The sequence below is a fragment of the Panicum virgatum genome, chromosome 2K (assembly GCF_016808335.1).
Source record: "Panicum virgatum strain AP13 chromosome 2K, P.virgatum_v5, whole genome shotgun sequence".
Taxonomy (NCBI): domain Eukaryota; kingdom Viridiplantae; phylum Streptophyta; class Magnoliopsida; order Poales; family Poaceae; genus Panicum; species Panicum virgatum.
In genome coordinates this window covers 62989390-63010276 of record NC_053137.1, presented here as the reverse complement: position 1 = coordinate 63010276, position 20887 = coordinate 62989390, and the positions used below count along the sequence as shown (strand labels likewise).

General features: G+C 45.2%; 2 protein-coding genes across 3 annotated transcripts in view; one reads left to right on the top strand and one right to left on the bottom strand.

Moving 5' to 3' along the window:
• LOC120693545 (formin-like protein 5) overlaps positions 1–20887 on the top strand; it is a 113731-nt gene that overhangs the window by 22406 nt on the left and 70438 nt on the right. The gene's annotated exons all lie outside the window — the stretch shown is intronic.
• LOC120693568 lies at positions 580–3689 on the bottom strand. Of its 2 annotated transcripts, none has more exons than XM_039977017.1 (3): positions 2205–3689; positions 1799–2044; positions 580–1662 (listed from the first exon to the last, which is right to left on the bottom strand). In XM_039977017.1, exons 1-3 carry the CDS (start codon positions 2310–2312, stop codon positions 1045–1047), a joined length of 972 nt encoding a protein of 323 aa, XP_039832951.1. In that variant the 5' UTR covers positions 2313–3689; the 3' UTR covers positions 580–1044. The 2 variants fall into 2 exon arrangements, with proteins under 2 accessions (XP_039832951.1, XP_039832950.1); XM_039977016.1 differs by having other exon boundaries at positions 1799–2022; positions 2205–3670.

Genomic DNA, 20887 nt, shown 5'->3' with positions numbered 1-20887 from the left:
AGTTCATACTAACTTAGGGCTTAGACGGGTGCATTCCGCCACCTGGCTGTGGGTTTGCACACGACAATGATCGACAACAGGATCGGAATGCAAGGTTATTGCAAGTGCGAGAACAAGTCTAATGATTCGGTAAAGGAGACATTCGGTGAGAAACACTTCAGTTTCCTGAATGTTACAGTAGCCGGATGAAGGGCAACATGCCTAAACAGTCGCAGCATTACCCCTTTCGGTTCGGGAATACATTCTCAAAATGTAATCAAATATCCCCTTTAGTGCTCAAGTAATAAACATCAGCCTGTTCGGCTGGAAGTAAGCGACTGGCTGGAGCAGCCTCCCGCTGAACGCATTTCTATTTCGCGCACAGAAACACGCTCTTGGCCTGTGCCTGACAAGCAGGGACCAACACATCTGACCCCACCTCTGACAACTCACACGCCAGCGCCTGCGCCTGCGCTAGACCAGCCGATTTGGGTGGCTGCTCCAGCGGTTCTGCAGCCCAGCCACTTATTATCAACTGATTAGTAGATTAGAGAATATATGTAGACATCCAGACTTCTCAGTACACAACTAAGGCGGCAATCACATCGAAATCACATCATAACTTTAAATACCATTTCAAAAGCAATAGCTGCAATGCCAACTCTAAGAGTTTGATAACAGATCACTAAGCAGTATAACTTTTTTTTTTGAAAGATTCTAAGCAGTATAACTTATAAATGCGTCTGCATCCATCTTATAAGCCTTGAATCATGCATGCCATGGGTTCTAATTGGTTTCTTTCGGTGTGAAAACCCCCGTCTTCTGCAGCATTATTGCTATTTGCTTCCCGGGCCTCGCAAGCCTGAACAGAAACTTGCAGCTTTCTGCTGGTAGTCTCACCAGGATCATAATAACATTAACATACCCCTCTAGAACAAAGTGCTAAATACCAGTTTCAAAAAACTAAAATAACCATAACTCTGCAAGAACTTCCAAGTGCCCATAACTTGTAGCTTTTGTAACTTCCATCAGCGGTATCTTCATGACAGGTCACTCGTCACACTATTAATCACAGGTAATGAGGGACCAGGCGACGGTAACTTCCATCTTACAAAAGCCAGCATCAAGCAAACCAGAGCTTCTCCCCGCTTCCTGGGGTGTGAAAAATAACTCATCCTTCACAGCATTCTTAGCACTTTCCACAATCTTCCACGCCTTGATGCAGACTCTCAGCTTCCCAGTAGTCTCAACCGAAACGACACGCCGTGAAAGCTCGATCCCTCCAGCATTAAAAGGCACTTTTCTGCTTCCAGAATCAAGCAAGATTATCTTCTTGTGATCAATGCTAGGGGCTATCTTGCGACGAATGCCAGTGGTAAATGCAGCGAATTGGGCACGGAAACCATCTGGCCATGACCCATCACTGACTCGCACAAATATTGTGGCCTCCACAGAGTCAACAATAGGACCAAGTGAAAGCCTCACCGTACTAAGCTTGCTGGTTCTGTAACTATATTTGTGATATGAGTATGCCGCATTACCACATGCAAATGGCACAACTAGAAAGCTCAAGTCTTTATCCTCGGATTCGGTAGGCCCCTTCACCGTCAGCTTAACCTCGATGTACAGATGATCTTGCCACACAACGGCGCGGCTTGGACCTACCAGTGCTAAATTTCGATCCTGCATGCAACAACATTAGACAAATAAAAAAATCATAATCTTGAGTGAACAAAGAGGAGCATTGGGCACCACAATCAGTCAGTACGAAACAAAGCAGCTCGGCATGAATGAGACAAGCAAAGGGAATGCTTTGAACCTCCTTGGTGAGTGTCTGGCAATTGTCCCTCGTGCGGCTGAAGATGATGTTGCGGTTGAGGTCGACGGTGTCGCGCACGGCGATAATACCAAACACATCAAGCGGCCACTGCAAGCCCCTTCTGATTCCTTCAACCCTGACTGAAAACACTTGCAGAGCGCTCATGGGGAAGGCGCCATAACTGGGTGCGGGCTTATCGGTAAAACGCATTGGGCGGAGCTTCGCTGGATGTGCGCGGTTGGAGATCTCAAGTGAGTCAAGATGGAGTACAATAGTAAGAACAACAACGGCAACAAACTCGAAAATTATATTATAGATATATGTGAGAAAGTTCACTCAACCAATGGGATGATCAATGGAGAAGTAAGAATTTCGTTCAAAAAATGGAGAAGTAAGAAGAACTCACTGGTGTCTTCGAAACAGCCGAACTTGCGGGACCAAACAGCCATCCAATCATCGCGAAACGTGCTAGCTGTATAGGCTTCATAGTCAGATTCCATCGTCTCGGGGACATCCGTTTTCGCCGCCTCCGCTTGTTTCAACAGGCGAGATTCCGATGCGTGCTCATCACCCAAACGGATTTGTGTCATCCAGTCCAACAACAAAAAATTCTCTTCGACTTCATCCGCAAAAAGCCCAAAGTACATCTTCATCAACGCCTTTTTTTTCATCAACGGCTTGAGCGAATCTTTCTCATCATCTTCCGCCTTCATCCTATCCCAGCACGGCCGCGTCATCTCCTTGGCTCCCGACAAACTCACCAGCTTTCCGTCACCTTTGCGCCTAGTATACACTCTCGCCTCAGGAGCTGCCGTATTCTCCATCTTCGCACGGCAAAAGCAAGTTTCTTCCTCGCCGCCGGCACCGCCCTGACTCCTGAGCCTGGGAAGGAAACCCTAGATCCGGTGGGTTGTTTTTTTAGAGAGGAGTGAGGAGTGAGTCCTCCGAAGAAGGAGTTGTGTGGCGGCGAATGTACGAGGCTTGGCTAACTCGGCCTTTCGGCCCAATCCGCGTGGTCCCTCCTCGCACCGTGGGCTGATCCGCGGACGATAGAGGCTACTACTCCCTTGTCGCAAAATCTTACAATACGATTCACGGATCAAAACAACAGGAGACCGTGGCCACGTCAACTGTTTTACCGGACCGTCCGATCGGATCCGCGGACGAGATCGTGGCAAATTCCAGATCTTTTGCAAAAATATCCTCTAGCAGATTCACGCACCAACCTCTAGCAGAAGAGCATTCTCGGTCCATCACGATCAGCCTGGCCCCGGCTGTGAGCGCGGCTCGCGCCGCCACACCCGTGCTCGTCTCGTGCTGCGCCGAGCCCAAGTGGAGGACAATGGAAGAAGAGGAGCCTCCGGGCCACCACGCGACGCCGGGCCACCACGCCGCTTTGCGCTGAGCTGCCTGCCAGGCCAAGAGGATAAAACGAAAGAGGACCCGCCGAGAAGGAACCGCCGCGCCTTCTCCAACTGCCGGTCGCAGCCGCGCCGAGCCGCTAGGCGTCCCTCAGCGGCGCCGCCCAGCGTCGCGCCTCCGACTGGCCTGGCCCCACGGCCGCTGGGCGCAGCGCAGCGCCGCGCTGGCTAGCCCCGCGTGGCCTGGCCGGCTGGCCGCCGGCCGAGTTGGAGGAGGCGAGGACCGAAGGGAAGCATCATGCCCGCGCGCTCGAGCCCGCCCCTCAGCCGCAGTCCGTGACCCTCTTGCCCGCTAGCCTCCTTGTCGTAGGTACCGACGCCACCCCCGGTCTCCCTTCTCCAGAAGCTCCCAGCATCTGCCTAGAGCGGCCACGGAGACAAAAGCTGGAGGCAATGGATCAAGCACGGGAAAAGGAGGCGGAGAACAAGTCCCAGCATTGGGCGGAGGTTAAAATATGCCTTCCGTGATAAAAAACTAAAAACATACCATCACGTCTATAGATTGCCAAATTTCATGATTGTATGTTAAACTCCTGTTATGCAGAACTAGGGCCAACACACGAAAACGCTTGAACGCGCAGCGAACGACGGCACAATGCAGCGCCGATGCTCAGACCGGTTAGACCGGTCGGGTATACCGGTCAGACCGGTCGCCGCCGAGCAGACCGGCGGTGAGACCAACGAACGTCGCCCGGGAAGACCCGTCGGGACAGGCGCACGTAGGGTTGTTCTAGGGTCGGCAGACCACCTAGAACGCCCTCAATCGACGTAGAGACGACGGAGGAACAACAAATAGTAGATTGAAAAAGCTAGGGCAAGAGAAAAGTAAAAAGATAAAAGTTGTATTGATTTGATCGATTGGATACCTAATCGGCCGTGACCCTTTATATTTATAGGGTGGGGTGGACTTATCCCGCAAGAAATCCTATTACAAGATCTAAATCTATTAAAATCCCTAGTTGTACTCGGATTCCACTTGGACCGGTCAGACCGGTTGACCCTACCGGTCAGACCGGTCGGCTGCTGCCGGACGGACTACAGCGTCTGACCGGTCAGACCGCTAGGGTGTACCGGTCAGACCGGTCGGTATTGTCGAATGCCAATTTTGGTTGTCAACATATGCCCCCCTGTTCTTTGGCAAAGCTTGCGTGCCAAAGAACACTCTTCTGAACCAAAATTGTCTAAGGGCGATAACGATTTATCGGTCGTATTTTGCTTCTTCCTCAAGTTGATGATGAAACAACTTACTTGGGCTTCCATACCTGCTTCATGGTCGTCGACCTTATTGGTATAACCTCTGCTTGCTGTTCCATGGCTTCTTTCTTGCGCATCCTTTGCAGCCTCCTCTTTTGGGTGTGAGACAAACCTGAAGAACACCACTTCGGCTGTAGATATTTTGAATCTTGTTTTATGTTCTTCTCACACTCCTTGCTGCAATCTATGTTCTTTTTGACCAGATTATCGCTAATCGGTCTTTGTGAAGCAAAGCTTGGATATATAGGAGGATAATGAATATAATATGACTGCATGTGCATCCTACTATAATCCAAAGACATATAATAAAGATACCAGCAATACCATGGAGCAATCGGTCCATTAAATGAATTACCTTGGCTCAAACTCGATTGCTCTTGGGACGATGATGGATTTGTATCCTTGACTTTGTCCGGTCGTTCCCTCTGCTTCTGGACGACTCCTTTATTCTCACATTTGGCCAAGAGTTCTTTAAAACTCGGCCTTTCTTTTTCTTTCTTGTTTCTGGAATTCTTTCCAGAAATTCCAGATCGACCGGTCAGACCGGTCTCCAGACCGGTCAGACCAGTCTGAGCAGACCTGGCGCCCTTTTTCTGTTCTTGCCCCCCGAGCGTTGAATTCTTCAATGAATCTTCAGGGACCTTCTTTGCTGGAGCTTCCTGATGAGATTTCAAAGGCTCAGACCTTTCTTCACCAATGATTATATTTTTTCCTTTTGTTGATTCGGCTTGATTTGGCCGAATTAACACTTTAGGATGACTCAATTCAAGCACATGTGTATGTGCAGGGAAAGGATTCTGATCCACCTTCATTTGTGGAACAATTATTCGGCCTTCATTAACAGCCGATTGAATCTGTCTCCGAAGCACATTACAATCATTAGTTGCATGAGAGAAAGTATTATGAAATTTGCAATAAGCTCGCCGCTTTAATTCTTCAGGCGGCGGTATGACATGCGACATCTTGATGTAACCATTCTTATTTAATTCATCAAATATCCTCTCACATTTGGATACATCAAAAGTAAATCTTTCTTGCCGATCTTTAGGAATCGGCTTAAGAGAACCACAAGCGCAAGGTTTATTATTAGAGGACCAAACAAATTCAGCGGTATAAACATCTTTACCTTCATCGTCCGAACAATTGGAATCACACCCGAGCACATAAACAGGACGATTAGGTTTTTCATTGGACTTTTGAGAATTTCTAGCTTCTTTAGCTCGGCTTTCATTAGCCAGAGCTTTTTGTAAGATTTGACTAACATCTAGAAATTCTTGTCCCTCTAGCTTTGCTTTATGAAAATCAAGTAAACCAGCAAAAGCTAGATCAGCTAAATCTCTATCAGAAATTGTCAAACTATAACATCGGTTCCTAGTATCTCTAAATCTTCTAATATACTCAGAAACACCTTCATGTATCTTTTGCTTAACCGATGTGAGATGTGACAATTTCAATTCAGTTTCACCACTAAAGAAATAATCATGAAATTTTTGCTCTAAATCAGCAAAAGTGAAAACTGAATTGGGTGGCAATGAAATAAACCATGTAAATGCAGCACCCGATAGAGATAAAGGAAATAACCTCAATTTGTAAATATCATTAGTGCTAGCTTCACCACATTGTATAATAAATTGACCTATATGCTCTAATGTAGTTCTACTATCATCACCAGTGAATTTAACAAATTTAGGAATTTTAAACCCTTGAGGATATGCAACATAATCGTAATTCTCAGGGTATGGCCTTTGATAAGATCGACATTTGGCTTTAGGCTCTATACCAAAAGTTTGCCGAAATATCTTAATCACCTCCTCTTTGATACTACCTGATCCAACATCATCGGCGTTAAGCCGATTTGTGATCGGTGTACTACTAGATTGAGCAAAGTTCGGCGGTGTGGAATGTCGCAACGAACTTGCTGCGCCATATGGCACATTGGCATGAGGTGATGCATTATAATTAATTCGGCTTTGCTGATTAGCCGAATTAGTCACAATAGCATTATTAGTTGGAATTGCCGAACCACGAATTGTCTTATCGGTATTAGATGTAGACGCATTATTACCGACAGACTTCATACCAAGATGTATTTCAATTCGGCTAAAACGGTCATCAAACATATCATGCATATTTTGACCAATAAATTCCAACTTATTATTCACATGAGAAGAAACAGCATCATCTATAGCATTAGCTATTTCAGAATTAAGAACGGGCTGTTCGCTCTCATCGAATTTTACCTCAAACTGTGAAGCATTGAAGCCGGCATCCGTCGTGACCTTCCCTTGTCGGTCGATGGAGAAGTGCGAGATGTACTGCTTCATGGCTTCTTCCTCCAGCTTCTGGATCTCCTTCTCCTTCTCCTCTCTGATCTTCTTCTGGATGTCATCAAGAGCCTTCTGTTGTTCGGCCGAAAGTTGCTGAACAGTCGGCCTTTGGATGTTGGCGGCATCAACATCACTAGGTTTAGGAATTTTACCGGCCATGGCAGCCGATTGATTCTTTCCCCAGCGGAGTCGCCAAAAAGTATGTTGACGCAGAACTAGGGCCAACACACGGAAACGCTTGAACGCGCAGCGAGCGACGGCACAATGCAGCGCCGATGCTCAGACCGGTCAGACCGGTCGCCGCCGAGCAGACCGGCGGTGAGACCAACGAACGTCGCCCGGGAAGACCCATCGGGGCAGGCGCACGTAGGGTTGTTCTAGGGTCGGCAGGCCACCTAGAACGCCCTCAATCGACGTAGAGACGACGGAGGAACAGCAAATAGTAGATTGGAAAAGCTAGGGCAAGAGAAAAGTAAAAAAATAAAAGTTGTATTGATTTGATCGATTGGATACCTAATCGGCCGTGACCCTTTATATTTATAGGGTGGGGTGGACTTATCCCGCAAGAAATCCTATTACAAGATCTAAATCTATTAAAATCCCTAGTTGTACTCGGATTCCACTTGGACCGGTCAGACCGGTTGACCCTACCGGTCAGACCGGTCGGCTGCTGCCGGACGGACTACAGCGTCTGACCGGTCAGACCGCTAGGGCGTACCGGTCAGACCGGTCGGTATTGTCGAATGCCAATTTTGGTTGTCAACAACTCCATCATCCCTAATAAATAAATATAGCCCTTCTTCCACCACTAAATAAATTAGAAAAAAGATATTTCCATTTTCATATTCAAAATAATATATTATTTAAATAATAGCGCCGTGACAATAGAAATTCTAAATATATGCTTAATGCGATAACGATACCTACGCGAAAACAACGTCGCCTTACCTACGTTGCCTTAAAAAATTATACAGCTACCTACATACAATAATTATTACTCTATGCACAAGAGGCGCACTATATTAGTTTATGTAACACCAAGGTTGTAAGCAATATGCTGTGTTGAAACCATTTATGTCAAAGTTCACTAAAAAGAATAAATCAGTAACACATACAAGAGATCTCAAAATCAACGGATAAGAAGGTGGAGTATCCACCCGACCCATAGCTACCTCAATTCATCATAGCATACGAAAAATGGGGGCACATCTGTACTGGGATCAAACAAAATAGGGGGCACATCTGTACTGGGATCAAACCCTCACACTGGCCATACGTGGCATTGCCGCGAGCATTTCTAGTAAATACAATTCTAAGGCCCGTCTCAGACTAATCTCAGTGAAAGTTATTGACAGCTAAATTTAGCACCTGCCATGACCGATCGGTCTGATCGGTCTAATCTGTACAGTCCGAGTAGAATTAGAATTTTTGTAATGAGTCCTTATGTAATTCTACTCGTGAAGGAGTACATCTTCCCCGGCCTATAAATATAAAGGCTAAGGCCGATTGAAGTTATTCCCAATCGAATCAATCAAAATTATCGCATTACTTTTGTCTCTCAAACCCTAGCTTTTTCCAACCCTAGATTGCTTTCTTCCTTCGTCTCCACGGCATTTGAAGGTGGCCTGCCGATCTCAGAGCAACCCTAGCGTGACGAGCTCCGACGGGGTCCCTCTCGAGCTCGCCGTTCTAAGCTTTCAGCGGAGCCCTACACGAACCGGTTTGACCAGTCGGCGGCACCCGTCTGACCGGCCTGCCCAGAGCTTCGTGGGTGTTGATAGTTTTGACGATCTTTTGCGTGTGCTAGCGCATTCTAGTGTGTTGGCGCGATTCTATGTCAACAGAAGTGTCATAGAAGTATCATAAAATAAATTTGCTAACATATACCAATAGTATGAGTAGAGAGAAGAGAGAAGTGTCGTAAAATGTAAGAGTGTCATCATCATGACACTCTACTAGCACAGTTCTCAAATTTTTAGTTTTGGTAACTGTATCGATGATACTTTCACTGAGACCGACCTCGAGTTTCATGGGCACAATTACCTAGATTGAGAATTAGATAACTGTGCCAGATGAGTTTCATGATGATAAAACTCTCCTCACATCTCATGAAACTCCAAACTTCTCTCTCCTTATCATGTCAGCAAAATTGATGATATTTGTTGTCATGAAACCCTATATGAAATCCCATTGAGACTGGCCTAAGACCAAGTATGCAAACTAAGACGATGTGTAAAATTACCAAAATACTCTTTGCTTTTTTGTGATGAGTGGATGAGATGATCCGGTGAAACCGGTATGACCGCCTTGCATAGGTGGTGCTACATCGAGCCCCTTTTTGCAGCGCACGTTCGAGTGCGTTTTTGTATTGGCACTAAAAGGTGTCAACACCTTGTAATGCGTAAACTACCATAATCTTTGAAAATCTTAAAAGAAAAATTAGATTCATACCATTAAAAGAACCCATCTTTAGCTATTTACCATTAAAAGATTTCTCTTTAGATATTTAGCATTAATATATATATATATATATATATATATATATATATATATATATATATATATATATATATATATATATATATATATATATAGCACTCCGTTCCCTTCCTTCACTAACATCCTCTGTTTTTCTTTGTTTTGCTGATTAGCAATTTTTTGAGAAGGAAAATGTATTGATCTTAGCGTATTACACCGGTCCTTTCACAAATAGGACCCCAAAGAAAAGGAAAATTACAAAGAAGTTCAAAGCTCCTGTTCATCTTCCTCGAAGCCTTCAGAGATCCGTTCGTCACCGCTGCCGAAGCCGCTTCCCAATCGTCGTCGGGCACCAGAGCCAATCTCCACAAGGTGGAGGCCGCAGAGGAGGGCTTACTTCTAGACGAATTAGCCGAGTATACTGCCTCCCAGGCGCATCGGCCAACTCCTGTACCCATGACGCATCCTTCGATTCCACCGCCAGCAACCCGAGCAAAGCTCGCAATTTGTCAGCTTGCAATTTTACCCTTTGGCCATAACTACTCCGCAACCAGGTGCGCTCGTTGAACAAGTAGGCGATGTTTGATCCCGACGACTTGCTCGCCCTGGCCTAGCCTGATGTTTGAGCCCGCCGACTTTGCACGGCGCCGCCCGCACACCCCGGTGCTCGAGTTCTCGATAGGCATAGGCTGGTGTCGACGGCCGACGATGCTGTGGAGAAGAACAGATTGGAGTGCGCGCTTATGGAGACGGTGGAAGGGAACAAGGCGGCGCCAGCAGGGACGCCAGCGCTGCTGGCTGCTCTCGCTTTTTCTCGCCCTTGGCCCCTTGCCCTTGTTGACATTGAAGCTGAAGCAACGGAAGGGAAAGCAGCTCATCGCTTGGAGTTGGAGCAGAAGCAGGCAGGGATCGGACTAAGCTCGCGGCGGCTTCTTTCCTCGCCTTGTCTTCTCCATTACCTCCATAGATATCAAAATCGAGATGGGAACGAGCAATACAAACTCATGAAATCAAAGCCGTTCAAAGGGAACTGTATTGGCTGCCTGCTTCTTTCGGACGAATGAATTCGTGTCGCTTGAGTCGGGGGCTGAAGGCGTTAGGTTACTGGGCCAATGAGTGCTTCTGCACCTTGAGTAATTTTAGCCGGAGGGCAAAACTGGAAGCTGACAAATTGCTAATCGGTGAAAGAAAGGAAAACTAACGATGCTAGCAACGGAAGGGAACAGAGTGCTATATGTCTATAACGTTGTACCTTTTGGTGCTAAATATCTAAACAAGAATCTTTTGATGGTAAATAGCTAAAGATGAGTTCTTTTAATGGTATGAATCCAATTTTCCCAATCTTAAACTACCATAATCATAAACTATCTCCGTGGGTATACATACAAATATAATTACATTGACCATGCTAGAGTTGTGTTTAGAAACTTCGTTGTATACAACAATCAAAACTAAAAATATGCCACAATTATAATTTTTATATGGACCCGGTTATATTACGGCCGGCTGTAAAACTAGTCTTCCGTACAGACGCACCATTTTAGGAAAAAAAAGACAAAACTGCCGCTTTACACCTGGGCCCCGCCAACTTGCGTGCCCTGTTTCTTTTCTTCCCCACGTGATCAACTTGCCTCCAGAGATAAATTAGCTGGTTCCTCGCCCCCGCTGCCCCCATATAGAAAAAAAACTTAAACTGCTAAATTCCGGCCGCCGGCGCCATCAACCAAAGAAAAACGAAATGCTCAAGCAGATGCAAAAGGAAAACGAATATAGTGCCATAGACTATCTAAAGCAGGGAAAGTACATTTTTCATCACTCCCCTTGAGAAAATGATACGGTTTGCGTTCATCTGCAGTGATTTTAGGGTTCCTCCCCAGCAACTATTCCTTCCCCAAAAGAAACGGAATCTAAACCTCAATTTTTTCTCTGTCTACAATGTATCTACAAATAGTTGTCATCTATCCAAAATAGAACTTGCTTGATCATGCACCCATACTCCACCTGCACGCTGCTGGTCCCTCACCACCCCCAATTACCCCACCGAAAGGTCCTTTGTGTTCAAGCTGCAAAATGTAGTTGGGGAAAAAGCATCACATTAGTTTTGTGGATTCGAGCAGCAATGTTGCGAAAATTGATTACACAAAGTACTCTATTATGTCTTTATATGAATAAATTATTGCCTGAAGAAATTGCACTATCCTGCCAAGCAAATAGAAATATAAACTCTCCTGGACTAACTACACAAGGTAACTCCTCTCTAGCTGACCGTGATGATCTGCTTAATTCTACTGTATGTTTCTGATTTTGCCATTTTGGTCACCTACATAATGTTATGGTAAAAAGGTTGTAGGTAACATGTAGTGATAGACCACATAAGAACAAAAAGAGATGTAGTAAAAAAATTACAAGATTTCACTACTGAACTGGAGTTGTGCATGAATATGCTGAGAAAAAGTTGTCAATTAATTTAATTGTTTTGCTTACTGCAAATCCAATTTAATTATACAAATTTCCCCCCTACCTATTTTGTGATGCCCCTGTCTATTTTGTGATCAAATGCTAGTCTTGAATACACTTGTTGTTTGCTAGTTATATAGCGCCTATTTGCCTGCTGTACTCCCCTAATTTGCTTGGTGAATAACACTGTCTTGCCTACTGAATTGTAGGTGAAAAAATAGGACTACTTGTATGAGCCTACTCTCTAACACCAAGCACCAAACAGAAACTAAAATCAATTGAAGAAGATGGCAGATCATCAGAAAAAATTGATAACTCAAACCTAAAAGGCATAAATTGATATGTTGGAATATAGGAAAATATCAGAATCAGAATGCAAATATGCTAAACTAAAATGAATAAATTGCTTGATGATTTAGCAAAACTTGCTTACAAATAAATCTGAGAGGGGTATATGACATTGACTACCAATCTATTCTTGCTTGGACATATGCTAGCTGAGACACATTTCTATTACATGATACAAACTCCCTACAAACAGGGCTATAAGTATTCAGTATTGCATTGATCCCAAAAATGTATAAGAAATAAAAGGAATCATCTATCATCAAAAAGGCAAAAAAGAGGAAACCAAACCTGAAAAGAGATGTGATTGTATTGCCTCCCACTCCCTTAATCCAAAACTACATCACAAGCAAAATCTGAGCATTCATGACTCATGATGCTATGTAGCATCCCAGTAAAAAAAAAATCTACCAGTATATTTCCGCGCAGATATAAATTGCCAATATCACATTAAAAAAATACATAAGTAAACAAATCAAAATGCTTATGACCTTTGCAAAAACTGCATACCTCTCTGATACAAAAGAATCATGTACTTATTGCCTTCATTTTTGTCTATATTATTGCCTAATTCAAAACTATAATATTGCAGCTCAGTAGTTAGAGGATACAAAAAAGAAAAGTGAAGAAGACACACTAATAGGATAAATGCAGAACCAGAACGAAGAAAAATAAAATATAGAACAAATGAAACTTAATGCATACCCAATATACAACTAAGTACTGCTAGCAAATTGTCAGGTGAATATTTTGTTTGCTGATTTTGCATAACTTGCCTACAAGTAAATTATGCAAAGTTCATCTCTAGAACCATAATGGATGATTAAAAGAACATGAGAAAAATACACTAATTGGCCAATTCCAAATAGAAATATTATTGCCTATTGAAAACCATATTATCCCTCACCCAAACTCTAGAATAGGGATCAAATGAAAATGTCGAAATAAGTGAGAGTGAGTGAGAGAGAGAGAGAGAGATGCACCTTGACGCTATCAAGCCAAAGCACCCTGTCGCGGGGTGGTGCCCCGGCCTGTGTACACAGCTGTTCACAACGCTATTGCGCTCCATTCATGGCCGGTATGTACGCAGGCACTCCCATTCATGGCCTTGCCTGCGATGCCGGTTGTGTAATGAAGGTTTAGCACATGTCAGAATTTTGCCTAGCAATCATAAATGACAGATTACGAAGCAAGAAAAAAAATATTCCTTTCAAGCTGATTCATCACCAGATTGTGTGGAACAAAAAGTAGCTAGTCGGCAGGGTATATGGTGCACTACAAATCACTAGGTTGAAAATAGTAGATGTGTCTAATTGAAATAGAAGGCAAGAATTCAAGTCATTGAAAAGAAACAAAAGCTAAAAAACAAATAGAAACAAGCTATGCGCCTACGCTTAGCTAATACCTAATACTATTTGCAAGTACTATTTCATATAAGATATATTATGCATAAAAATATGAGATATAACAGACTCGAAAGCAATCTAGGGCAAGTAAGCAAACAAAATGCATCAAATTCCAAGTATATGCCTATCGTTGGAACACAAATATGCTAAATCAAATGAGCAAAATTGCTAAACTATGATACATAAACTACTCATCGATTTTGCCTACAGTTTGAACAACATAGTTAAGGAGGTCAAAACTAGGTGTGTGGAACCAGGCTGCACACTGTCCAAATTTATCTCCCTCTAAAATCTTTAACCTGGGAGCAAAAAACTCCTCTCAACATGATCATGCAAATAGGAAAAATGCTAGGGTGTAACACATAAATGCCAACCTAAGATGGATAATTTGCCTGTAGAATTAATATAAGTTGCTTTAACCCCATCCATGCCTCAATCCAAGAGTGAGAGGGGGAAGGGAGGAGGAGGAGGACCCATCTTTGTGGGGCATCGGCAGCAAGCCACTGGAGCTGCTGGAAATCACGGGATGAACGAAATGGGTGGGGAGGATTGGGGTACGAAATGAAGCACTACTCCACAGATTAAGTCGAGGATGACACTGTCATCGGAAAGCCACCCCATGGGCCGTTGGAAGGAGGCTCGCCCCTCTGGCGGCGCGATGCGGATCCCCATCATCGCTGCCACACTGCTCGTGTCGCTGTTGGAGTCACCGAAGTTGAACAGCACCACCCCATCCCAAAAATCCACCAGCTCCGAGCACTCTGTTCCTGACTCTCATTCGCATCGGATTGAGGAGGCAGCTGACCTCGATGCTGAGTTGCTGATGAGCCGAATCACCCTCCCGCACTTGCCACCGGGCGGTGCCCCGGTCTGTGCGCAGCCGTTGCCTACAGCCCCCGCCTCTCCCATTCATGGCCTCGCCCACGAGGCCGCGGCCGCGAGCCACCTGCCGGTGACAACAACACCTCACCCGGCGGCCGGCCTCACCCACCGCCGCGCCTCACCAGGCAGCGGGCTGCTGGAGCGGATCGAGGCCGGCTGGAGCTATTAGGGTTTGGTGGTGCCCCCGAGGAGCTACCCGCCCGACATGCAAAGGAGGGAGGGAGGTAGGAGCATGACGCGGGGGAGAGGTGAGGTGTGCTGGAGGAAGGTTGGCCGGCGAGGCCGCATCGATGCTCCGGCTGCCGTCGCCACCTTGCATGCCGCTGCCAGAGCGAAGGAGAATGGGGGAGGGGAAGAGATAATGTTACTAGAACCCACACAGACATGGGGCTGAGCGAGTGGTACAAATAAAAAGTCTCTGGCGGAGCAATAGTAGGTGCGTATGATCGATCAAAATTGTGGCCGGCCTAATGGATGTCATTACCTTTTTATATCATAAATATAAATACTTTTTTTGAGGGGATGTGCCAACTTTACTCAAACAGCGTAGCTAGTACAAACTCCATCAGGAGGATCAAAAAACCAAACATGTCTTCCTAATGATTCATAAATCGAGCTTCTAGCTAAAGCATGGGCATCAGTGTTCGACGCCCTCCCTTCATGGACAACTTCTGCTCTTTCGAAATTCGCCATACCAGCCTTCATCTCTCTGATTACATGGCCGTATCGACCCTTTCCAGGCCTTGCCATGCTTCGGACAGCACAGGCGCAGTCTGTGGCAATATACCCTCCTGATCATAAGGTCCGCTGCAAGGGCTAGGCCTTCACGGCATGCCAGCACTTCCGCCGTCTCCGGGTCGGATATGCCCTTCATCACTAGGGCCGACGCTCCCATGAAAGCGCCCGCCCCATCCCTCGCCACTGTCGCCATCGCCACAATATCAGAATTCTTCGAAAGTGCGGCGTCGACATTTACCTTCGTCAGGCCTTGTGGGGGCGGAATCCATTTGGGAGCTGCAGTAGGTGCACTGCCCGCACCCGCATCCCCCTTCCTCTCCACTGTCAGCATAGCCATCTCCAAGTTTGCAATAAACCTCTCTATGAAGCTGTGAGTGGACAACGGGCTCTGAAAAATATTTTCATGAATTGCCTTCCTCCTCGCATGCCAAATTGCCCACAAAGTTACAACAAGTCTCACCAACTTATCATGAGCGAGACCTGCTATTGCTTCGTGGATCCACCCGCGTGCATTGTCATCTTGTGCCTGACTGATGAAATCAACAAGTTCATCACATTGTAAAGCCCAAACGCACCTGGACATATTGCATTCCTGCAGCGAGTGCTTCCACGAATCCTGACCGCCACATATAAAGCAATTGCTTGTCTGTGCCATGTTTCTGCGATGCCGCACATCGCCTGTCGGAATGGAGTGCTTAGCGAGCCTCCATAGGAACACCCGGATCTTCGACGGGACCTTGACTGACCACAGATCCGTCCAGTCTTTCTGGTCCGCCTCGACATCTGATCTCCCCGGGTTGTGTTCAATCCAGTTCGACCGCTGTTCCCGTGTTGTGACCAGCATCCGGTAAGCCGATCTAACAGAGAAAACTCCGGACTTCTCATAATGCCAGGCCCAGAAATCCTCCTACCTCCGCCCAGACAGCGGAATGCTTCTGATCAGCTCGCCATCCATCGGCAGGAAGTGTGTGTCCACCGCCTGTAAGTCCCATGTAAACGTCAGCGAGTTAATCAGTTCACTGACCTTTCCCGGCGGTGTGTCACTGATGCAGCATATTGGCCGCAACTGCCCATCCCTCGGAAGCCAATTTGAGTGCCACACCTCCGTATCTTCCCCGGTTCCAATCCTACGAATTAAGTCTTGTTTGAGCACTTCTTTGCCATCGACAATAGCCTGCCAAACTCTAGATGGAGAGGGTCCCAGGTCTGCCTCCAGAAATAAGTTGCTCGGGAAGTACACTGCTTTGAGAACCCTTGCGCTAAGCGAGTCAGGATCTTGCAGGATCCACCACGCCTGTCGTGCCAGCAGTGCAATGTTGAAAATCTCTATGTCTCGGAAACCCATGCCTCCCATGTAGTTTGGTTTGGCCATCTCCTCCCAAGTGACCCAGCATGTCTTCCTTTTACCCTCCTTGCTTCCCCACCAGAAACTTCGGAGTAGATTGTCAATGTGCTGGCATAGCCCCCGTGGTAGTTTGAAGTATTGTCGGTGTCCTGACCAGGCGGTCCGGACCCAACTAGTAATGCGGCTGTGTGTTTCCTCGTCCCAGATGTTGATGCAAGAGGCGACACAGTAACACACGGGTTTATCCTGGTTCTGGCCGTGGGGCCGTACGTCCAGCAAGGGGGTGTGCGAGGGCACTGTATTATCTTGCACCGGGAGTGCTTGTAGTAGGGGGTACAAGCGAGGCGAGAGAGGGAGGGAAGCTCCCAGGTCTCTGCTAGAGGTGGAGTTGATTGAGGCGTGTGCCAATATCGAAGGCTCAGTGGAGCTGAGTGTTGCGTTCTATCGAATGGGTCTGACCGCGACCCCATGTTGACGCTCCTTAGCGCCCCAATTTATGTACCACAAGCGCACGGATTGTGGTAGTTTTTCCCTTAGAGTACTCCCCCCAAGGTTTATCAATCCGTGGATCGACAAAGAACTACCTAAGGTTTTCCATCTAATCTAACGGATCTATCCTAACATGAAGCATTGATTGCATATGGGTAAACCTTTGATAGATATGAATGATGTACAAAGGTTGATCTCATCCATGAACATAGGCATAACCATAGCAAAACCAAAGACATGACTAGGCCTATCGTCATCTAGTTGTAGTTCAAGTTAACGAGCAAATAAATCATGCATCTCAATCAATAGCATCTTTAAATCAGAACCTCCAATCCAACCCCTCGAGAACCCCTCTACTCAGGCCACGCCCTGTCACGACGCTCCCTTTGGACAAAAGCACCCTGAAACACACTAGACGTGTCGAACCCCCTTGGGTAGATCCGGTATGAACTCCTAGCCACCATAGCTACAAGAACACCCCATGCAATCTATCTCGATAATAGATCTAGGAATAAGCGTACCCAAGGCAAGAATGAAATACAAAAGGAGAGACATGATCGCTAATAGATTCGGAAGACATGATTATCATTACTCACATAATAGATTCGTTTGGATCGTCACCACCGAGTACATACCATCGACGACTCCAACTAGCTCATGAACTCCACCATGGCACGATCACGCAGGGAGGCCATGGCGGCTAGGGGTGGCCTAAGCCATCTCCTAGACAACTTTGAAGACTTGCGGTGACCGTCGTCTCCCTCTGGTCTTGGCCCTAGGTTTTCGTCGAGTTCTGGGTGGATGGATGCTGCGAGTTGAATAAGGTGCGAGCTATTTATAAGCCGAGGAAGCCACCGGTCGAAGGGGAGGCCGAACCGCCTCGGAAATAGGCTAGGCCGGCCGGCCTACCCTCTTTCGGGCTCGCCTCAGTCTCATCTTTCGCGTGTAGACTCCTCGCATATTCTAGAGTTTATGTCCTTCACGATTGCACGCCTTTGGATGTCGTTATCTTGGAGATATCTTCGGGGAAGGGATAGGATAGGGAATTCTTCCTTAAATCTTCATTTGCTTTGCTTAATCCCGAAGTATCTTGATCTCATCTTTGTGGGCTTGGTCCTTTGGGCTCTCTTGGAGGATGGATGTGCATGAATGGGCTTCGAATCAACATGGGCTTTGGTCCTCCCTTTGGGCTTTGGCCTTCGTCTTTCTCCATGTTAGCGCTCGATCACGGGCCTCATCATTTCATGCTCCAAAATAGACCAAAAACCTGCAGAAACGAAGTTCCTCCAAAATATATGTGCAAGTGTGAAAATGACCAATAATTAGGCCGGGGTTAGGACGGTTAGTGATTTTGATATTAAATTCATGCCATTATTAAGGATAAACAAGGGATAAAATGGGTACTTAAGGAGCGCCAACATTCCCTCCATGCTTAAACCTTGCTCGTCCTAGAGTAAGTCCAGGAGCTTTGCTTATAAAGAAATCAGCGTTGCCCCTCAATGTCCTCTCTGCACTTAGTCATACATAACAAGACATATTGCTCTCTCAAGTATTTAGCATTTAAGTTCATGTTGTGACCGGCTACTTTTTCATTATGGAAGATAGACTAGCAATTAAAGAACAAGCCACAATAATAAATAAACGCAATGCTCTCAAACTTAAGCGAACTTCAAACCTTTACCTTATTTCGTCGTGAAGAGTTTTCAAAAGAATGCATATCAAATACAAGTGAGGTTCTCTTGCAAAAGATCATGGAAATACTCATCTCATCAAGTCGCTCAAGCCTATATTAGATTGTCTTCAACCTATTCGACTCATATATAAAAGTGGAAGGCTTATGTGGAGCTTGGTTGGAAAAAACAATCCTAGCAAAATATTATACTTGAAATATAATCAAACTAAGAGAGAGATCTAATGGAATTACCGAGACTAGTCAAAAAAGCCATTGGAAAATAATGTTGGAGAGGGAGAAAAATGAAACACACATATTTAGATAGGTGGATATGTGCAAGTGACAAATGGATGATCCCGAGACACAAATGAAGTTCTCGTTATCGGATTACACATGGTTGGAAGATTTGAGTATGGAATAGTTCTTCAAAGTAACTTCGAAAATTAATGAAGCCAAAAAGAGCTAAGGAGCATTTTATTCTTCTTCTTCTTTCTTTCATTTTTCTTTTCTTTTCTCCTTTTTTTTCATTTTTCTATTTTTCTCTTTCTTTCTTTTTTTCTTGCTTTTTGCTCCTTAGAACTTTTGATAACATAAAGTACTTACCTAGCCATCCCCCCATGTAAGGAAAATGGACCAAGAGGGGGGTGAATTGGGCTTTTTTCAAATTTCTAAAACAAATTAAAGCAACCTTAACCTATGCAATGCTAGTAAGGCTCAATTCACCAACCGGCTAACTAAGCAAACTACACAAGCTATCAAAGATACAACAAGATATGAAACTAAGTAAGGTAGAGCTAAGTTATGATCTCTAAGGTCAAGCACATGAATAATTGCATGAAAGTAAGTGCTTGAAATGAAAGAGTGGGCAAGAGACAACCGGATTTATTTCCGTGGTGTCGATGTGTTGGCACACACCCCAAATCCACGTTGTGACACTCACTAAGAGTCTTGTCACCTCCCATGTCACCGAGACGAGGGCGCTCACTAAGAGTCTCCGTTCACCATCCCGGCGTGGTGGAGCTCAAGCCACGTACAAACTTCTTCGGGCTCCCACAATCCTTGGCAAGCTCCGGAAGAAACACCTCAATCACCAAGATCGCCTAGGTGCTGCCAATCACCAAGAGTAACAAGCTAGGGCCTTCACTTGAGCAAGAACCGATCACCAAGAACGGATGCACACAAGGTTCTCTCTACTCAAGTCCTTAGTCTTGCTTCTTGAATGATTGAATGAACAAATGTATGGAAGATGAAGCTCAAGGTGGCTCTCAACAATAGTATGAGTGTATGAATGTTGCCTGGTATCAAGAGAGAGCAAAATGACCCATTGGAGGGGTATATATAGGCAGCTCACACAAATAGAGCCGTTGGAGAAAAGCTGCCAGAAAAGTACACAACGCCGGTTAATCCGACGGTCCTCCAATTGTCATCGTCGGTTTAACCGATGAATGTAAACTGCCCATTTGGAAAACTAGCCGTTACAACGCGGGCAGATTAACCAACGTATCATCGGTTTAACCGGTGAGTGTAGTTGTCCACTGATCAACTGAAAAACCAACTCTCTGGACAACTGCACCGACGTTAACTCAAATCCATCGTCAATTTAACCGGTGAGTATAACTTCTGAAATCCCTGGAAAAACCAACTCACTGGACAAAAGCACCGACGTTAATTTCAAATAGCGTCGGTTTAACCGGTGTATATAACCTTGAAACACCCTTGAAAACCAACCTTCTGGACAACTGCACCGACGTTAATTTCAAATATCGTCAGTTTAACCGGTGTACGTATTTGTCCAGACTCTGTTAACTGCGTTTAACCGATGTATAGAAAAAAGGAGTCGTCGGTTAAACCGGTGTATATACTTTTTCTGATTTTGCCTTTTCTGATTTGAGTCTTGAATGAAATCCAAATATTCTTGACATATAAGTTGAAAACCACTTATTTGAACTTCTAGGAACCTGAGTGACCATAGTGTGCATCCATTTTAATTGACCATGTCCATGCTCAAGTTACTTGACCTTAACCCCTCTTAATAGTGCGATCACTACAATACTATAAAACCTATACTAACCTAAGTGTCCTTCTCAACCTTATGACACTTAGGACTAGAAAGATCCTTAATCTTGTTATATATTTGAATTGAATACCGATATCGCCTTTTTGAATAATGAAATTAAGGGGCCTCTTTAACATATGACCAAATGAGCGATATTCATTAAGCTGCACAAACTCATTAGTCACAATAATGGTTGTCATTAATCACCGAAACATACCT